This window comes from Urocitellus parryii, chromosome 1 (assembly GCF_045843805.1).
Source record: "Urocitellus parryii isolate mUroPar1 chromosome 1, mUroPar1.hap1, whole genome shotgun sequence".
In the NCBI taxonomy this organism is placed as follows: domain Eukaryota; kingdom Metazoa; phylum Chordata; class Mammalia; order Rodentia; family Sciuridae; genus Urocitellus; species Urocitellus parryii.
The window spans coordinates 165440787-165459796 of NC_135531.1; the positions used below are offsets into that span (position 1 = coordinate 165440787).

The following is a 19010-nucleotide window of genomic DNA, read 5'->3' on the forward strand; positions in this document are numbered from 1 at the left end:
TTTAATTTGCACTTGGCTAATGATCCATTATCTTGTGCATCTTTTTAAGTGCATAATTTGTAAATCTTTTTTGGTGAAATGTCTGTTCAAGTCTTTGACCCATTTTAAACTTGGAATGTTTGTTTTCTTATTATTGAGTTCTGAGAGTTCTTTTAAAGATGTTTTATTTTATTTGGTGAGAGTACGTAGCTCAAGATCTCCTCTCAACAAATTTTTAAACATTCATTATTGTTGACTGTAAGTATGACATTGTACAGCAGATGGCTAGACTTTAATAATCTTCCTTGACTAAAACTTGATGCCTGTTAATGTGTAACTTTCCATTTCCTCTCCCCTTCATATCTGACAAACATTCTACTCTTTAATTCTCAGTCTGATTACAGATGTTCCTTGATTTACTATGAGATTACATCCTGATAAACCCATTGTAAGCCCAAGGATAAGTATGGTAAGTAAAAAACACTGTATTGTACCTAACCTACTGAACAGCCTGGCTTAGCAACACAGTATGTTAGAGGGCATTGTTTCCCCTCCTGATCTCAGGGATGACTGGGAACAGTGACTCACTGCCACTGCCCAACGTCACAAATATACCACATATTGCTATACTGGAGAAAAAAATCACAATTCAAAATTCAAACTGCAGTTCTTTCTGAATACATATCACTGTTGCACCAACTTAAAGTAAAAAATCATTACTGAACCATCATAAATTGGGGACCATCTATATTTTAGATTCCTCATCTAAGTAGAATCATGCAGGCTTTGTCTTTCTGTGACTGGCTCATTTCCCTTGGTAGCATGTCCTCCAGGTCTGTTGGTGCATCTTGCAGAATTCCCTCCTTTTTAAAGGCTGAATTGGCATTCCACTGCATAGTTTTATGGTACTTTCCTTATCCATTCATCTGTAGGTGGACATTCACCTCGGTTACTGTGAATAATAGTGAACATAGGACTGTTAATATCTGTTTGATATCCTGATTTCAACTCTTTTGGACAAATATTCAGAAGTAGGTTGCTGGATCATTCGGCAGTTCTAGATTTAATTTTTGAAGGAACCACATTTTGTTTTCCACAGTGGTACACCAATTTTGAATTCCTACAAACAGTGTGGAAGGGCTCCATTTTCTCCATCTTCTCCAACACTTCTCTCTTGTTGTTTTGGAAAGCGCCTTCCTGACAAGAGGGAACTGATCTCTCATTGTGGCTTTGATCTATTTTCCTAATGATTAGTGACACTGAGTATTTTTTCATACACCTGTTGGCCATCTGTAAGTCTTTTCTGAAGAAGTGTTAATTCAAGTCTTTAACCCATTTTAAAATTGAGTTAGTTTCTATTGAGTTTTTGAAGTTCCTTATATATTTTGGAGAGTAACTATTTATCAGATATTTTTGCCATTTCACGGGTCATCGTTTTGTTCTGTTGGTTATTTTCTTTGCGAATTTTTAGAGTTCCTAATATATCCTGGATATAAGTCCTTTATCACATATGTGATTTCTCCAAGTTTGTGATTTATAGTTTGTGATGCATATTTTCACTTTTTATTTTTACCTTCATTTTATTTATTTATTTTTACTTGGTGCTAAGGATTGAACCCAGTGCCTCACAGGTGCAAGGAAAGAGCTCTACCACTGAGCCCCAGCCACAGCCCTATATTTTCACTTTCTTTTTTTTTAAACTCTTTTAAAAAAATATTTATTTTTTTTTTTAGGTGTAGGTGGACACAACACAATGCCTCTATTTTTATGTGGTGCTGAGAATCGAACCCAGGTCCCGCTGTGCTAGGCGAGCACTCTACTGCTGAGCCACAAACCCAGCCCTATATTCTCACTTTCTAATAGTGTCTTTAGGAAGGAAAAGTTCTTAATATTGACAAAATTCAGTTAATCCATATTTTTAAAATACATGAATTGTGGTTTTGGTGTTTTTAGCTAATCGCAAAGATTTTCTCTTATGTGTCTTCTAGAACATAATTTTAGGTTTCAAATTTACGTCTAGGATCCATTTTGTGTTTATTTTATAAATTTATAAGTGAAGTTGTCTTATCTTTATTTTATTTTGTTAAATAGATAACCGAATATTCTCATACTGTTTAAGAAGATTATTTTTCTTCAATGAATTGTCTTTGACCTAAATCAGTTGGTCAAATATGTATAAATGAATATATTTCTGGATTCTCTATTCTCTTCCATTGATATATTTGCTTATTTTTAAGCTAATATTATTCTGTCTATTGACACTTTACAGTAAACTTTGAATTCACGTAGTATAAATTCTTCAGCTTTATGTTTCCAAAATCATTCCAAATATATCTGAATTTCCACTTAAATTTTAGAGTAAGCCTGTTAATTTATTAAAAAAAATAGGATTTTTGTTGCTTGGGATTGTGTTGCACTTTCAGATTTGTTTAGAAAGAATTGATATCTTAACAATATTAAATTTTCTCATCTACCAACATGCCATGTGTCTCTATCTATTTAGGTTTCCTTTGATTCCCTTAGCAATGTTGTACAATATTTAGCATATCAGTCTTAATATATTTTTGTCAGATTTAACCTGAAATGTTTTATATTTTTGATGCTATCTTTTAGTATTATAAATTTAAAATTTTAATTTTATATAGTTTATTTTTAATGTATAGAAACATACTTGATCTTCATATGGTGATCCTACATTCTACAATATTGCTAAATTTGCTTCTTGGTTTTAGTAGATTTTTTTTGATGAATTACATTGTATTTTCTAATAGCCAGTAATTTTGTTTATGCATAAAAATAGTTTTACATCTTCCTTCCAAATCTGGGTGCCTTTTATTTCTTTTTCTTGCCTGGTTACATTGGCACAGTTCTTAAACAGAATTCTTGAGAACAGACACCTTTATCTTATTCCTGATCTTAGGGGGAAGACATTTAGTCATTTACTATTTGGTTTGATGTTAGCTCTTGGTGTTTTAGCAAATGTTCTTTATCAGTTGAGAAAGTTCCCTTTATCCCTTACTCACTGAGATTATTTATCAGGAATTGATATATTGTTTTTCTGTATTTATTGAGATAACCGTGTCATTTTTGTCACAAACTTTTGATGTCTGTTCATGAAAGATATTGGTTTGTCCTTTTCTCTTTCTGTAATGTCTGTGACTAGCTTTGGTGTCAGAGTGATAGTGGTTTCTAGAATGAGTCCAGGAGTAATTGCTCCTCTTCTGTTTTCTGGAGGAGTGTATGAGTTTGGTATAATTTCTTCTTTAAACATCTAGCAGAATTCTCCTGAAGGCATCTGGTCCTGGAGTTTTCTTTGTGGGAAAGGTTTTTAGCCACAAATTCAGTTTTTTAGTATATACAGAGCTATTTGGACTATTTATATCCTCTTGAAGACTTCACAGCTTGTGCTTCTAAATAAATTTGCACATTTAATTTATTCTTTGAATTTACTGGAATGAAGTTTTTCATAATATTAACATATATTTTTTAAATATTTATTTTTGTAGTTGTAGTTGGACACAATAACTTATTTTATTTATTTATATGTGGTGCTGAGGATTGAATCCAGGGCCTTGCATGTGCAAGGTGAGTGCTTTACCACTGAGCCATAACCCCAGCCCCAACATATATTTTTACTATCTATAGTATCTGTAGTGATGTCACCTCATTCCTAATATTGGTATTTGTGTTTTTTTTTTCTTTTTTCCTGGTCAGATATGTTAGTGATTTATGCATCTTATTTATCTTTTCAAAGAAACATTTTTTATTTCATGATTTTTCAATCTGATCCTTATTATTTTTTTTTCCTGCTTAGTTGGGGTTCCTCCTGTTCTTCTTTTCCTAACTTCTTAAAGGGGCAGCTTAGGATATTAATTTGAGAACTTTCTTCTTTCCTACTGTACTATACATTACTATAAATTTCCCACAACTTTTTGTTCGTTTTCATTTTAATTCAGTTAAAAATACTTTCTAGTTTCTCCTTTGGCATATATATATATATATATATATATATATATATATATATATCTCATACAGAAGCAGAAAAGATCAGTAAGCTATTGTCATAAAAATAAATGCTGGACTTGTTAAGAGACAGAAACTCTGATATTCTCCAAATGATAAATAATGATAAACAAGCTCAGATATTGTTTAGCACTTGATATTCCAAAGAGAAAAAAATATATACTTCCAATTATTCCCTCTGTTTTCTTATAGAGTAATTGCTAAAATAAAGGAATACAGGAAACAAGCCTTTTGCCAATGGTTACTTACAAAAATATAGAGCGGATCATATTCTGGGGACATGGATAAGGCCTCAGGTGGTTTCATAGTCAAGATTGAGGACTTTCCAGTGACCTGAGGTGTGGAGTCCTCTTTTGGAAGGATAACGATGGTGGTGACTTCATCCTAAACACAGGAGGAACAAGAAGGGCCAGTTAGTCTTGCTGCTAAGACAAGAAGGAAGAGTGGGAGGAATTCTTGAAGGTGGGGACAGGTTACCTCAGCTCCTTGCTTCAGGGCTCGAGCGAGCTTTTGGGGCTTGTAACTTGTTGAAGACATGTGGACTGAGAATGGCTGATATCCCTTAATTTTGTACAGTTGAGGAACCTGAGGGTGAAAGAAGACAACTGACTGAATATCCTTAAAAGGACCATCTGGTAGAATCTGCTTCTCAACCGCAGCTGTCCGTGGTGAGGGTGAACCAGGCCACCCTGTAGCCGTCCATTATGACAACTGTCAGTTCGGACCAGCACTGGAGAGGTGTCAGGGCCCTGTTCTAGCTCACATCTGTGTCCACGGTTACTTTCTCATACCACAGGACTTAACTACAGAAACACATCAAAATATCTTCATTTTCAAAAACACAAGTGGTCATATGTCTCAAGAAAGGCTGCCTAATTTGTGTCCAGTTCATCTTGTGGTTCTTTTTTTATTTTGTTGGGGGGGACACTAGGGATTAAACTCAGGGGTACTCTACCACTGAGCTACATCCCCAGTGCTCCCTTCCCCTTTAAATTTTGAGACAGGGTCTTGCTGAGGCTGACCTCGAATTTTCAATTCTCCTGCCTCAGCCTCCTGAATCTCTGGGATTCCAGGTATGGGCCACCAGCTGCATCCTGTGTTTTGTCTTGAAGTTTTTAATAGATGTAGCTGAGGGAATTCATGGGAGAAGGTATAACCCCACAGAATAAACACCCTGGTTTCTGTAGCCACATCAGGGAAAAAAAAATCTCCAACATTCTATCAAATAAGAGCAGAAAAATACTCAGTATAATCTAAAATAGACCAGAACTAATAAAATAATACAATTCAAGTTCAAGAATATTTTGTTCACTCCACATAAAACACCGAAATAATTATGTGACAGATCTGACCTGCAAGTTGAAGAAGAAATAGCTGTGCTTGATCTGAACATCTGAAGGCTTGACTGGGACTAGTCCAAGGCCGTCAGGAGCCTAAAATGGGAAAATAATGGGGGAAGAAAGGAAAGTCAACTCCAAGCAAAAGCAGGTAGGCTTCTATTTCCATCATAATTTGAGATATTAAGTGAAGAGATCTACTCTCAAAGCAGCCTTTCTCAGGACCACAGTTGCCACTTGATCTCTGGGACACAGGGAGGCCCTGCCATCCCCTCTTTGTGTATCTTAGAGTGTGTGAATCCTCTTCTCCTCCTGAGTGTCATGGGGGCTGTGACAGATCACCTCGAGCCCCAGCTGTTAGAGTCCTGCTAAGAGTCAGGGCCGGCTCTCCTCATGTGTTGCCTTGACTCTGGGTGACAGCACCTTCCTGGCAGCCTGTCATTGGAGGCAGGGTCAAGGTCCTCTCACCCTAGGCCAGTTCCAGAGTTCCTCACGGCCTCAGCTGAGGCCTTTGCCAAAACCGATGGCAGCCCTACTTCTCCGTCCAGTCCTGTTCCCTGTGCTGGCCTTTCAGAGAGGCTGGCTCCCAGAGTACTTCCTGCCTGCTCATGTGCACAGACACTAGAGAACCTGGAACAGGGCCTGGCAGGCTACAGGAATTCCACAAATACCATCCTTTACCTAGGCTGAGGCACCACCACTCAATGAATATGATGCAATGTTAATATGACATCATTCGCAAGACATTTCCCAATTTCAAAGATGCTACATGTACAAAAAAAGAATTGACGAGGGGCTGGGACTGTGGCTCAGTGGTAGGGTGCTTGCTTGGCACATGTGAGGCTCTGGGTTCAATTCTCAGTACCACATTAAAAAAATTAATAAATAAGATAAAGATATTATGTCTATCTATAACTAAAAAAATCAATAAAATCCTGTATTTGTGGAATAAATGAATAAATTCTTGTATAGATAGAAATGCTGAGCCCTCCATTTTTTAAAAATATTTATTTTTTAGTTGTAGTTGGACACAATACTTTTATTTCACTTGTTTATTTTTTTAATATGGTGCTGAGGATCGAACCCAGGGTCTCGCATGTGCGAGGGGAGCGCTCTACCACTGAGCCACAACCCTGGCCCCCTCCATTTTTTTTAATCAACCCTGAATAGGAGAGATGTCCTAGCAGCACTAACTAAATAACAAAGGAAATATGCAAGCTGTGACCTATTCAAAAAAATGAGGTGGGCTCCATGGCACCATGATGACACCCCAGCACCCTTTTGCTCCATTAGTCATTGAGCGTCAGATAATTTTTATGGTGGGAACATCACAGATTTCATTTTTAATGAATTAAGCAGTAGAATCTGTTAAATCATGTAATTATCAAACTCTGAAAACATGGAATTTCTAAATTTCATCCAATAATTCTTGGGGAAATTAACCTGAAATATTTTGGGATATGTATAGTGGGTTTATTCTTTAAAATTAAAAAGATCATTCTGCACAAGCACTTGCAATAAGGGTCTCAGCACATGCTCTGTTGATGTGAATCTGAGCGACATTTTATGGCTGGTTATGTGATCTTGTGCCTCAGTTTCCCCAACTGTGAAATGATAAACCCACCACATAGATTCATTGAAGATCAAATGAAGTCACACCTGAAACACTTAGGTGCAATTTAAGAGTTGATTAATGATTATTTTCATTATAATGCATTGTTGTGCCTGTAAAGGGAGGAGAATGGGCTGTCACACCCTGACAGAGGAGGGACAGAGAGAGGGGAAATTCTGAGTCTGATGTGTTAGCTTGACAGATTCTGGGACAAGAATCTTCTTGACTAGGTTGGACCCAGACTAGGGGCTGCTGTTCTCTTAGCCTCTTATTTATTGTGTGTCAGAAGGTCCAGCTGAGCAGAGCCTGCCTCCCCGGGGCCAGGTGGTCCTCTCTGTCCTTATCTGCCCATCTGCTCTTAGGCCTGATTCCAGGGCAGCTGGAATCAGTGTCCATGCCGGGGTCCAGCCTGGGTTACCAGGGAGCTCTGCACAGGCATGCCGGGTGTATCAGGTGTACCAGGAGTTCCAGTACAGGGCTGGTAGCTAGATGGCCTCCAGGGTTCCACTGGTCATAATTTCCTGGGCACAGGTCTCCCCTGGAGGCCCTCTGAGGAGGCAAAGGGGGTAAGGCTGAGATCATGCCTGCCCCCACCCAACAGCCTGATGGTACCCACCAGCTCCTTGTCACCCTGAGGAGGGCTGTAGGAAGGGAAGGCAAAGGGCAGCACGTTGTTGGGTGACACCTTGAACCGGCAACTGTGATCATCCTGAGTGGATCGTGGAAGAAGGTTTCTGGGATGCTTGTCTAGGGGGAAATCGAAACAGTACTTTACTATCCTCAAGGTGTTTTTTTTTTTTTTTTTTTTTTGAGTGAAACTAACATTTTTAGTTGCATATTTACCACATGCTATTTCAAAAAGGATATTTATGCTTCTATGTATGCATACATAACATCTATTTCCATTGTTAGTTCCCCTCTATTCTTTACTACAACCCCTTCTTTAACTTTTAAAATTTTTATTTATTTTTTGCTTCAAAAAACTATAATTCTTTAAAAATATTTTATGAATAAACATTAATTATATATGCTAATGGGGTTCAGTGTGTTTTTTTTAAAGAGAGAGAGAGAATTTTTAAAATATATTTTTCAGTTTTCTGTGGACACAACATCTTTATTTTTATGTGGTGCTGAGGATCAAACCCAGTGCCCTGCACATGCCAGGCGAGCGTACTACTGCTTGAGCCACATCCCCAGCCCCATGTGTGTGATAATTTTATCTACGCATATAGCATGCACTTATGAAACCTGGCCTTCCCTTTCTCTCTCTCTGCTCCCCACATATTCCCAATCCTGAGAAATCACTGTTCTACTTTCAGGTCTGGCCCCCCAAACTTTTGTTTTTGTTTTTGTTTGGTACCAGGAATTGAACTCAGGGGCACTCAACCACTGAGCCACATCCCCAGCCCTATTTTGTATTTTATTTAGAGACAGGGTCTCACTGAGTTGCTTAACAGCCTCACTTTTGCTGAGGCTGGCTTTGAACTCAAGATCCTCCTGCCTTGGCCTCCTGAGCTGCTAGGATTACAGGTGTGTGCTACCGTGCCCAGTAAAAAACTCTTAATACTTGATTAAAATATTTCTGATGAATTCAACAAAGAAAAAGATTAAAGAAAAACATTTTTATAGATGTCCATACATGATTTCTGGGTAAATTCCATTTTTTCTTCATTAAAAAAGAGTTTATTAGAAACTTCAATATCAGAAATAAAAATAATGTAGGAAGCAGCAAAGAATAGATAAGATGCTACAAATGTTTTGGGAAACTAAATATACAACTATCTTGGTGGAGAGGCTGGAGTATGTGGGGCTCTGGCCAGGAAGGGAGGAAGGCCTAGGAGGGGCAGGGCCCGCCTGTGGACCTGCGTATGAGCTGTTATGGTTTGGATGTGAGGTGTCCCCACCAAAGCTCCTGTGAATGCAGGAATATTCAGAAGCAAAAAAATTAGATTATGAGAACTGCGACCTGATCAGTCCATTCCAGTTTAAATGTACTGACTGGACGGTGACTGTAGGTAGGTGGGGCATGGCTGGAGGACATGTGACAACTGAATCAAGACATCAGAGTGGCATGAGGAAGGGACCACCAGCCAGGGGACAGAGGCAGACTCCATGAAGCCTCCGGAAGGAACCAGCTTTTGACAACTGGATTTTAGATGTCTCCAGAACTAAACTGGATTTTAGATCTGTGTTGTTTGAAGCCATTACACTTGTGATGGTTTGTTACAGCAGCAATAGGAAACTAATACATGTGATTTCTGAAAAAATATATCTTTGCCATAGCTAATTTCATGATAAAGCAGTCTTGAGCTCCCAGGGGTCTTGGTCTCAGCATTGCTATCCTCCACACCATACCTTACCTTGTGCTATTGACTGTCTTGCTTGTATGAGCCTTTTCATTATACTTTCTCTGTCCATTTCACGAAAAGAAATTAGCATATTGAGTAACCGCCGCTCAAACATGATCTTGAATCGGAAAGAACAACAATCTCAGATTATTAATTGATAATACCATATCTGATAGTCAACGTCATTCACTTTTCCCAATCACAATTAAGGGCACAATTCACAGGGAGAGTGGCAAGCTTCCCCAGACTGAGGCCACAGGGACTTCATGGTCTAGTGAATAAGGACTAGCCTGGAAACTAAGAAAGGTATCAGGTTGTCATCTGGTCTTGTCCCACCCGTTTATGAGTCCTGAGTCTACCTTCTTTCTTCTGGATGTAGCTGAGGAGCAATGCTACCAAACTGGTGTTTGCAGAGTCAGAGGACAAACTTACGTAGGTGATTCTGTAGCCACGGGGTTGGGGACATGGGCAGTGGTCTACACCTGCACCTACATGCCATGTCTACACCACCAAGCTTTGCATCCAGAGTGGTGCTGCTGCAGGGGAGTGTCCCCCGTGCACGGAGGGTTGGCAGAAGGGGTCATTCATTCCATGAGAAGTGCTCCTTTCTCTTCTCCCAAGAACTCTTTCATTTACCAAATAGAAAGTGGCTGCTTTGTGCCTGGCTCTGTGCAAGTCCCTGCAGAGACGGGGAGGAGCAGAGCCGTGGTCATCTCTAAGCTTTGAGGCTTTGCCTCTGGCTGTGTTGGGGAGACCTGTGCTGGTCCAGGTGAGAGGAGCTGGGCTGTGGCCAGCACTAAGGAGAGGGTAAGAAGTCATTCGACTGGAGGGCACCCTGGCTCAGGGACCTGAGAGCGAGCCAGCACTGCGAACACTCCAGCTGAGGGGCTCCCTGCAGGGGGCTGAGGTTCAGGGGGCACCAGCCTCTTACTGGTGTGTGGCACTGTCAACAGCTGTGCCTTCCTCCCCCTGAGCGCAGCCTCCTGCTGCATCTTTCTACCACTTCCTCCCCTTCCCCGAGCCTCCTGTGGCCACCTCTGTGCATACACAGAACAGGAACAGCAGGGACTCAGGTTCTTGGGGCTTCGGAGGCTGGTGAGAAGGTGGCCAATGCAGGGAGCATGACCAGTCCAGGCTGAGTCCTGCCTGAAGGACCGCCCACAGCGGAACTTCAGGAGCCCCTTAGACGAGTTCACTCATTTTCTTCATGGTAACCCAACGGGACAGGTCTTAGTGTCATTCTCAGAGTTCAGATGAGGAAACTAAGACACAGAGGTCATGTCGCTTATCCAAGACCAGAAAGCTCACAAAGTAGCACCAAGAATTAAGTGCAGGCAACCAGGCCCCAGAGCCTGGGTGTGTGGTTTGGGTTTTGAATGACCCCCACCCCAAGGCCTGTTGCTAATGGCCTCAGCCTGGGGCACTGTGGGAGGTGGTGGAACTGTCAGGAGGTGGGGCCTCCTGTAAGGAAGTAGGTGATGGGGGTGGAGCATTCAGGGGGATATTGGGACTCTGGCCCCTTCTTTTCTCCCAGTTGTCCCAAGATAAGCAGCTCTGCCATGATGTTCTGCCTCAATACAGGCCCAAAGACCTCCATTGAGCCAATCCACCCTGGACTAAAATCTCTGAAATTCTAAGCCAAAATAAACCTTTCCTCTTTATAAGTTGATTATCTCAGGTCTTTTATCACAGCAACAGAAAGTCAACTTACACACCAATTTTTAATCGCTGCTGTCCCTTGCTTGAGGTGTGAGTCTGTCCCATAGGGAAGCCACGCTTCAAGGGCAGGGACAAGACTCTCCAGGGAGCCTAAGAAGCAAAGGGCAGCAATGAGAGCTTTAAGTGTTAAAGCTTATAAAGATAGCTTCTTGGAAGACAGGTAGACCTGGGCTGGCCCAAAAGACAGGTGTGGACCTGAGGAGTGGAGATGGGGAGGCATAGAAACATGGGTTCCTAGCTGGGGGTAAGCACGGTGTGTCTGGAAGAAGATGAGGACGGTGACAAGGGGAAAGATAGTGGGGAACTGAAGAGGGCCGGCTGCAGTCAGATCAGTGGGTCACCCTACACCCTTTATGGGCATTAGGGGTCAGAAGACTTCATTTTATCCTCCAGCAGGAAACCACTAGAGGCCAGAGCTATGCTGGGGGGAAGACCAGCGTGAATAAGGGTTAAACAACAGTAAGATGACACCTTTGAAGGGGAAGCCATAGCCTGATGTCAGAGACAAGATCCTACTGGAATTTTCAGTTGTTCTCTCTGCATAGGACCAAAACCCCATTGTTTTAGTTATATTGACCTAGCAATTCCACTCCTAGGTATGTATAACCAAGAGAATTGAAAACGTGTGTCCACCAACTTCTGCACAAATATTTATAGCAGCATTGTTGGTGATACCCCAAAGGTGAGAACAACTGGATGCCTGTCAATGGATGAATAGGTAAAATCGGCCTATCCAAAAAATGGAATATTATACAGCTATAAAACGGAATGTAATACTGATACAAGCTACAACACCAGTGAACTTGAAAACAGGTAAGTGAAAGAAACCAGATTCAAAAGGTACATACTATATGACTCCAAATAAGTAAAATGTCCAGAAATGGCAAATCCATAGGAATGGAGAGTAGATTGGTGGTTGCTAGGGGCTGGAGGAAGAAGAGAATGGGGAACGACTGGTAATTAGTTCTGAATTCCTTTCTAGGAAATCAGACAGTGATGATGGCTTCCGGACTCTGAATATACTAAAAGCCAACTCAGCTAGATATGTTACAAAGGTGATTTTTATAGTATGTGAATTGCATTTCAATAACATTATTATTTTAAAAAGCCCATTGTTTGCCGGGCACAGTGGTGCATGCCCGTAATCCCAGAGACTCAGGAGGCTGAAGCAGGAGGATAGTGGGTTCAAAGCCAGCCTCAGCAAAAGCGAGGTGCTAAGTAACTGGGTGAGACCTTGTCTGTAAGTAAAATACAAAATAGGGCTGGGGATGTGGCTCAGTGGTTGAGTGCTCCTGAGTTCAATCCCTAATACCAAAAGAAAATAAAAAAGCCCCTTGTTTGATTACTTTGTGCTGATGACTAAACAAATAAAAATTCCAATCTTGTTCTGGGACTCACCTTGCGTGCTGCTTGTTGAAATCGTTTTTGTGCTCTGAACCTGGTAAACCAATTATTATTATCGAGTGGATCAAAACGAGGCTTATATTCTGGGATATCCTGTAAATATAAAGCATAGGCTCATTTTACATTTAAATTCTAACTCCTGACCTAAGCATTTAATAAAAATGTTTTAGAGTTTGATCCTAAGTTATCATTTATTTGTTCTTTCATTTAGTGAGCATTTGTTAATCACTTGCAGTAGACATAACATTACAGGGAATACTTCTGGAATTGGAGGTCAAAAGAGGAAGACAAGGTTTGGGTTGTGGAATCTGGGAGTCTAGTTAGGGCAACCCAAACAGACATGTGTGAGTGAGGAAGAAGAAGAAAGTTATACAGAAATCAGTCCTGTGGCAGGGGCTGGCCCTGCATCCAGATGAAGAATAGACCATGAGGTCCCTGGATGGCAAGGAGGACGCTCTGCTCAGCCCTGTGTGCCCAGCACCAACACCGTGCCTGCACGTCCTGGGCACAGTGTGCACAGGCCAGGGAGTGAACAAAGAGGGCAAGGTGCCCGGAGTCACAGGTACACCAGAGCTGCAGGTTCTTGTGTGTGTGTGTGTGTGGGGGGAGGGGGATGGCAAGATGAAAACAGTCTCCAGAAGTGGATCAGCATGACCCTGGCCTGTGCAGTGGGCTGCAGAGGAGCGTGTGGGGGTGGGTGGGGGTGGGGACAGGTGTAGGACAACAGCCACCGGATCAGTCAAAGAGAGCCCTGGAGGTTGGACTTGGGTGGCCTTGTGGAAGAGCTCCTGGCAAGACTCTGGCTAGATTCAATGATGGGGAAAAAAAAAAGAGGTAAAAATAATCCAGATGTGGTGACTCCAGTGAAGAGAGATGGGGTGGTCAGGGAGAGCTGGTTTCCCTGCTGAAGTTGGAGTCTTAACGGAAACTGTCACGTGACGGAGTCAGGTGGCAGGGCTGCTGTCCCCCTTTAACACCTGAGGGCACTAAGGTATCGTAGCTCAGGGGCTTGTCCTGGGTCCCCTATCTGTCCTAGAGAGAAACCACAACTCCAAGCTTCCACTTCTGGTCTTGCCATCTTCTCACCAAGGAGGGGCACTGGGAACAGAGGTTAGGGACCCACCTGAGCACCTGCAGAGCCACCTGGAGAGCAAAGGGAAACAAAGAAAGAGAAAGGAAAAGTCGAGATGCGGGAGGAGGAGGAGGCGAGGACACCACCGTCAGATTCAAGGGACACATGACACGCATCACAGGTTTCAATGCTTTACTTGCAAATGGATGGTTAAAAGCACTCTGAAAATGGAAGCATCTGAGAAACTATTAGCTCCCTCTTGGTAAAAGAATTTCCATAAAATTTCCCAAGGTTTTCAAAAAATAAGCATTTAAAGAAGGGCCAATAATGAGATTCCAAAGAAAGGAAAAATCACTCACCTCTTCTAGTTCGCGAATTAGCCGCTTATGATTGACTTCTGTGTTGAGTCGCTGAAATTCCTCATTCGGAATAGGATCTCCTCTATCGCTCTGTTTTTTTTTTTAATCATAAAAAATAGAGAAGTTGAAGACAAGGCATAAAACTTTATTTCTCTTTAAAACTCATAGAAACCCATTGGGCAATTGGTGGAATCCACTTGTGGAACCCACTTGTGGAATTCTGTCTGGGTGTAGGGGAGATACCCATAGGTTAAAATGCCCATTATAATCCCAGTTACTGTTTAGACACAGTGAGCTTTTATAGAAGTACAGACCCAAAACCTTAAAAAATATACATATATATCTATATACATATACGTGTGTATATATTTTTGTGTGTGCATATATATATATACACATACATACACACACATACATATATGTAAAATTAGGGGTAATGTCTCTGGAGATCATTTCTAAGGCACTTAAAATTCACAGGAAGGATTTTAACTATGAAACTATTGGAGAATGTATAGTATAGATTTCATTAAAAAGAAATGTCTCAGGTTTAAAGCTCCTCTGAATTGATTATTCAAGTGCCAGGTTTTAACAAAGGCACACAGTGACTCCCCACTTCTGGGTGGTGGAGGCTGTGGAAAGGGGACTGTGCACACTGTGAGTCGTGTTCATTTTTTATTCTCTGTGGGTTCTATTATTTGCTGGTTGGGTAACCTGGCAAACCATATTGGCTCTTAGGTACACTGCTCATGGTTATTTTAAAGGCTTAACTGGAAGAAATTTATCCGTCACATTAACACTTTATTCAAAATTAAAATAGGAGTGCTATTGCCACCAGGGTGGGGAGCTGTCTCTGATTTGCACGTATCAGGAAGTTGAGTTTGAGACTGTGGACCTCAAGTTCAAAATCTAGAGTTCGTGGGGACAGACTCAGATGCCTCCCATCACTAAAAATAAAATAAAATAGTCAATTTTAAGGAGGGATTGGTGTAAAGGTTGTTATTTCTCAATCTCGTTGAGATTCTATTTACTTATTGTGAACATTTCAGAATGTAACGTTGCCTGTGGTCTCCCCGAGCATCAGCTCGTCATCCTTGAGGCTTTGTGCCATCAGCTTGATGTCAACTCCCTTCTGTCTGCCACCATCTCTTTTTCTCAGCCTTCTGCCCTAAGCTCAGACCTCCCAGCATTCCTTGCTCTGGGGTCACCTGCCAGCGCTCAGCTATTAGGCGAAATCCCTTGAGCATACAACACAGGGTCCCTGCAACATTTGGTCTCCACAACTTCATCCTCCTGCCTGTCCTGGTGACTGACTCTAAGGACTGGCTGCTCCTCTCCTAGACACACTGGCAATTGCAGTTTAAATGCTCATGTTGACCTGTTGTGGCATGTCTGTGTCACCTGCATCTTTAACAAAGTTAGAAAATAGCATTCCATGGTGGGGTTGACAGGAACTATCGATATTGTGTTTTTAAAATAGCTTGCAAAGAATCTGAACCACACAAGCAACTACATTTAAGTGGCAATCTCAATACATATCTTTCCTAAATGTGAAGATTCATCAATGTAGCAATTTTATTCTCTTTTGTTTGTCCTGTGAAAAATAGACATCTGGTCTGGACTCCATATCTAGGAAGATGAACGAGATATCTGACAAGACACGATTTCCCCTGGCAACTTAGAGGCCGGCTAGCTTCCCGGGTCAGGTACTGTGATGAAGTAAAGTGGGTCTCCCACAATCCATGCATCAACACCCTGGTCTCCTGTACCCCAGCATGCGACTGTATCTGAACCTCAAAAACCTGGCCAGGTGATGAGGTCGTTAGAGTGGGTCCTAATCCAACACGACTTGTGTCCTTATCAGCAGAAGAGACTAGAACACAGACACACACTGAGGGATGTCCACGTGAGGACACAGCAAGAAGACGGGTGTCCATGAGCCGAGAGAGAGAACCAATCCAAAAGCTGATCCAAAATAGGGGGATTAAAAAAAAGAAAAGAAGAGAAATCAGAGGAGTAGACACAGGGGAATGAAAGGAAGGGAGGAGGGATGGGATCGGGAGAGACAGTGGAGTGAATCTGACCTCACTTCCCTATGTACATCTATGAATATGCCACAGTGAATCTCACCATCACCTACATCCACAAGACACTAATTAAAAATAAATTAAGTAAATAACAGAAAGATCAGTAGAGTTGAGGAACAGGAGGTGGGAGAAGGGAGGGGAAGGGGAAATACTGGGGACTGAATTAGAACAAATTATATTCCACGCTTTCATAACCGTGTCATAGTATGTTGTCATGTATAACAAAAAAAGAACCAATTAAAAAAAATAAAAAAAGAATAAACCAACTCTCTCAACATCCTGATCTCTAGAATAGAGATTAAGATTAAGATTGTAGATTAAGCTACTCAGCCTGTAGTACTTTGTTACAGCAGCCTGAGCAAACTCATACACTGTGTGATGATTCTGCAAGTCCCACTGGTTAAGTCCAAACCCCTCAAACAAGGAGCACTAGCTGAGTTTTACCTACTCTTGCCCATGTATGTCCTGGGTTTCAACCACTATGGACTTGTCCCCAGTGTTCTCTGTTCCTGTCCTCCGTGTAATAACTATCTCCATGCCACAGTAAGGCCGTGGGTGTTGCATAGCCCATAGTCCTGTTTCTGCCTTGCTATCCCACTCCCCTTAATCCTGCCCCCCCTCTCTGCTCAGTCCTTCTGAGAGTCTCTGACTTGGTACCGTCACTTAAGTCTGGCTCAGACGTGGCTCCCAAGCACCATCTCTGGGTCTCATCTTCATGTTCGTTAGATCACAGAGCAGGTTCATGCATACCCAGAAGTATAGCCTGAATGTGGGCCATTCCCCACATCTAACTGCCCGAGTCCTCTATCCTAATTGTACTGTGTCTTTCCAAAGAGATGCGTTCTCTCTTTTCTGGCTTCTGAATCCTCTAGGACCCTCAGTATAGGTCTCTTGTAGCATTTATAGCCACCCTTGGTTTATAGTTAACAATTTACTTGTCACCAGCCTCCTCCCCTCCCAACTCAATCCACATTTTCTTTCTCCTGATCTGGCATCTTGCATATAAAAGGAATTAAAAATATTTAGTTAAACAAATGATTTCAAACGAGCAGTAATTCTGACCTCGTATTTGGCGCTGGCTCTTTGTCGCTCCTCAGCAAGCTCTTTTCTAAGTTTAAAAGACATATGATCTTTACCATGGTGCACCTGCCTGTGGAGAAAAAAAGCCAACTTCCAGAAGCCACCAGAAAATGCCATCAGCTTTAGGAGGGATGCCTGTCTGGGTTGCACCCTGCAACTCAGAGGGATGCTGAGGTGCTGTTGGAAGCACGCTGCGGGAGAGAGGCTGTAGAGGCTCGGCCACATCTCTAAGATGGACAGCATGGCCTGCAAAATGACGGTTATCATCTAGTGACACATGTTAAAATGTTCCTGAATAAAAAGATCTGGATGCTCGACAGCATTAGGCACTAGGGGAATGCAAATCAAGGTCACATAGTACCTCACTGCCTGCCCGCTGCCTGCCCACTGCCATGACTAAGATAATAATAATGATTTAAAAAATAGCGGAAAACATTAAGCATTGCTGGGGCTGGGGACCAACTGGAGCCCTTGTAGGTTGCTGGTGAGAATGGAAAATGGTGTAGCTGCTCCGGAAAACAGTTTGGTGGCTCCTCAAGAAGAGTTCCCAAGGACATGCAATTCCACTGCTAGGTATGTACCAAGAGAACTGAAAAGAGAGGCTCATACAGCATTACTCATAATAGCCAAAAAGTGGAAACCATGAAGTGTTCATTAACTGGTAAGTAGATAAACAAAATGTGATCTATCCACACAGTTATGTGAATAATAGAATGTATATTCATTATAATGTATTTATTATAATGCAAAGGATATGCAATCATAAGTAGGAATGAAGTAGTAGTACATGCTATGATAGACAAACCTTAAAAAGTGTTCAGTTATAGGAGCCAGTCACAAAAGACCACAGATTATATGATTTCACTTATATGAAGCATCCAAAATAGGCAATTCCTAGACATAAAAGTACATGAGTAGCCAGGCACAGTGGCCCACACCTGTAATCCCAGTGGCTGAGGCAGGAGGATCACAAGTTTAAAGCCAGCCTCAGCAAAAAGTGAGGTGCTAAGCAACTCAGTGGGACCCCTTTCCTAAATAAAATACAAAATAGGGCTGGGGATGTGGCTCAGTGGTCGAATGCCCCTGAGTTCAATTCGATGTACCACCCCCCGCCCCCATGAAAAAGTACATGAGTGGTTGCCAGGGCTCTGGGGAGTAGGGAATGAGCAGTGACTGCTAATGGGCTTGGGGTTTATTTTTTGGAGTGATAAGAAAGTTCTGGATTTAGGTAGTGCGGAAGATTACACAACATTGTGAATATATTGAAAATCTCTGCACTATACACTTTAATGGAGAATTTTATATTATGTGAATTTATCACAATAAAAAAAAATCTAGTATGTAGTATGTCCAGCATGGAACCTGGAACATCTTCAAAATAAAAAAGTAGCTATGATTTTAAACGTGGTGTGTGTGCATGCATGTGTGAGCGAGTGTGTGTGTCTGTATCTGGAGGACAGTTTTAGATTAAAAGAACCTAAAGAGTCACAAAGATGAAATATAAATTGTATGATCTTTGATAAGACCCTGGATGCCCTCTCTCCAAAATGAAAATATCCCAGGTATAGAGGGCACTATTAGGACATCTGGGTAAATTTGCCTATGGATGACTTGACCCTGCTATTCCACAGGTGTTAAGTTTCTCAGACGTGTCTATGGTGATGTCAGAGGCTATCCTTGTTCTTGGGAGTTACATGCTAATGTATTGGGGGTGAAGCTTTCCAGTGTCTGCAACTTACCTCCAAATGGCCCAGCAAAAAAAAAAAAAAAAAAAAGCCCCTGTAGTTGTGTGTGTGTGTTAGCAAGCAGGTGTGCTGTGTGTACAGAGTGCAAATGTGGCACAATGCTAACAATTCATGAACCACGGTCAAGGTTGTCATTGGTTATTTGCAGGTAAAAATCTTTCATCATGAAATGTTGGGAAAATAACATTAAGTGAACTGCACAGCATTTAAGGTGATTTACAATGGGATTTCAAGTATGTTACAAAGCA

General features: G+C 41.6%; 2 protein-coding genes across 18 annotated transcripts in view; both read right to left on the reverse strand.

Annotated features, from left to right (window-relative positions):
* Positions 1–19010, reverse strand: part of LOC144256697 (tyrosine-protein phosphatase non-receptor type 4-like) — an 851727-nt gene that overhangs the window by 132951 nt on the left and 699766 nt on the right. The gene's annotated exons all lie outside the window — the stretch shown is intronic.
* LOC144254632 (cilia- and flagella-associated protein 221-like) overlaps positions 1–19010 on the reverse strand; it is a 92938-nt gene that overhangs the window by 30518 nt on the left and 43410 nt on the right. The window contains exons 11-18 of one of the 2 annotated variants that reach the window (XM_077798033.1): positions 17000–17087; positions 13854–13943; positions 12417–12515; positions 9307–9417; positions 7568–7693; positions 5355–5435; positions 4480–4587; positions 4252–4386 (exon numbers count right to left, since the gene is read on the reverse strand). In XM_077798033.1, coding sequence (XP_077654159.1) covers positions 4252–4386; positions 4480–4587; positions 5355–5435; positions 7568–7693; positions 9307–9417; positions 12417–12515; positions 13854–13943; positions 17000–17087 — 838 coding nt within the window. Of the gene's footprint in view, positions 1–4251; positions 4387–4479; positions 4588–5354; positions 5436–7567; positions 7699–9299; positions 9418–12416; positions 12516–13853; positions 13944–16999; positions 17088–19010 lie in introns of both variants that reach the window. The other variant, XM_077798031.1, reaches the window with a different exon arrangement.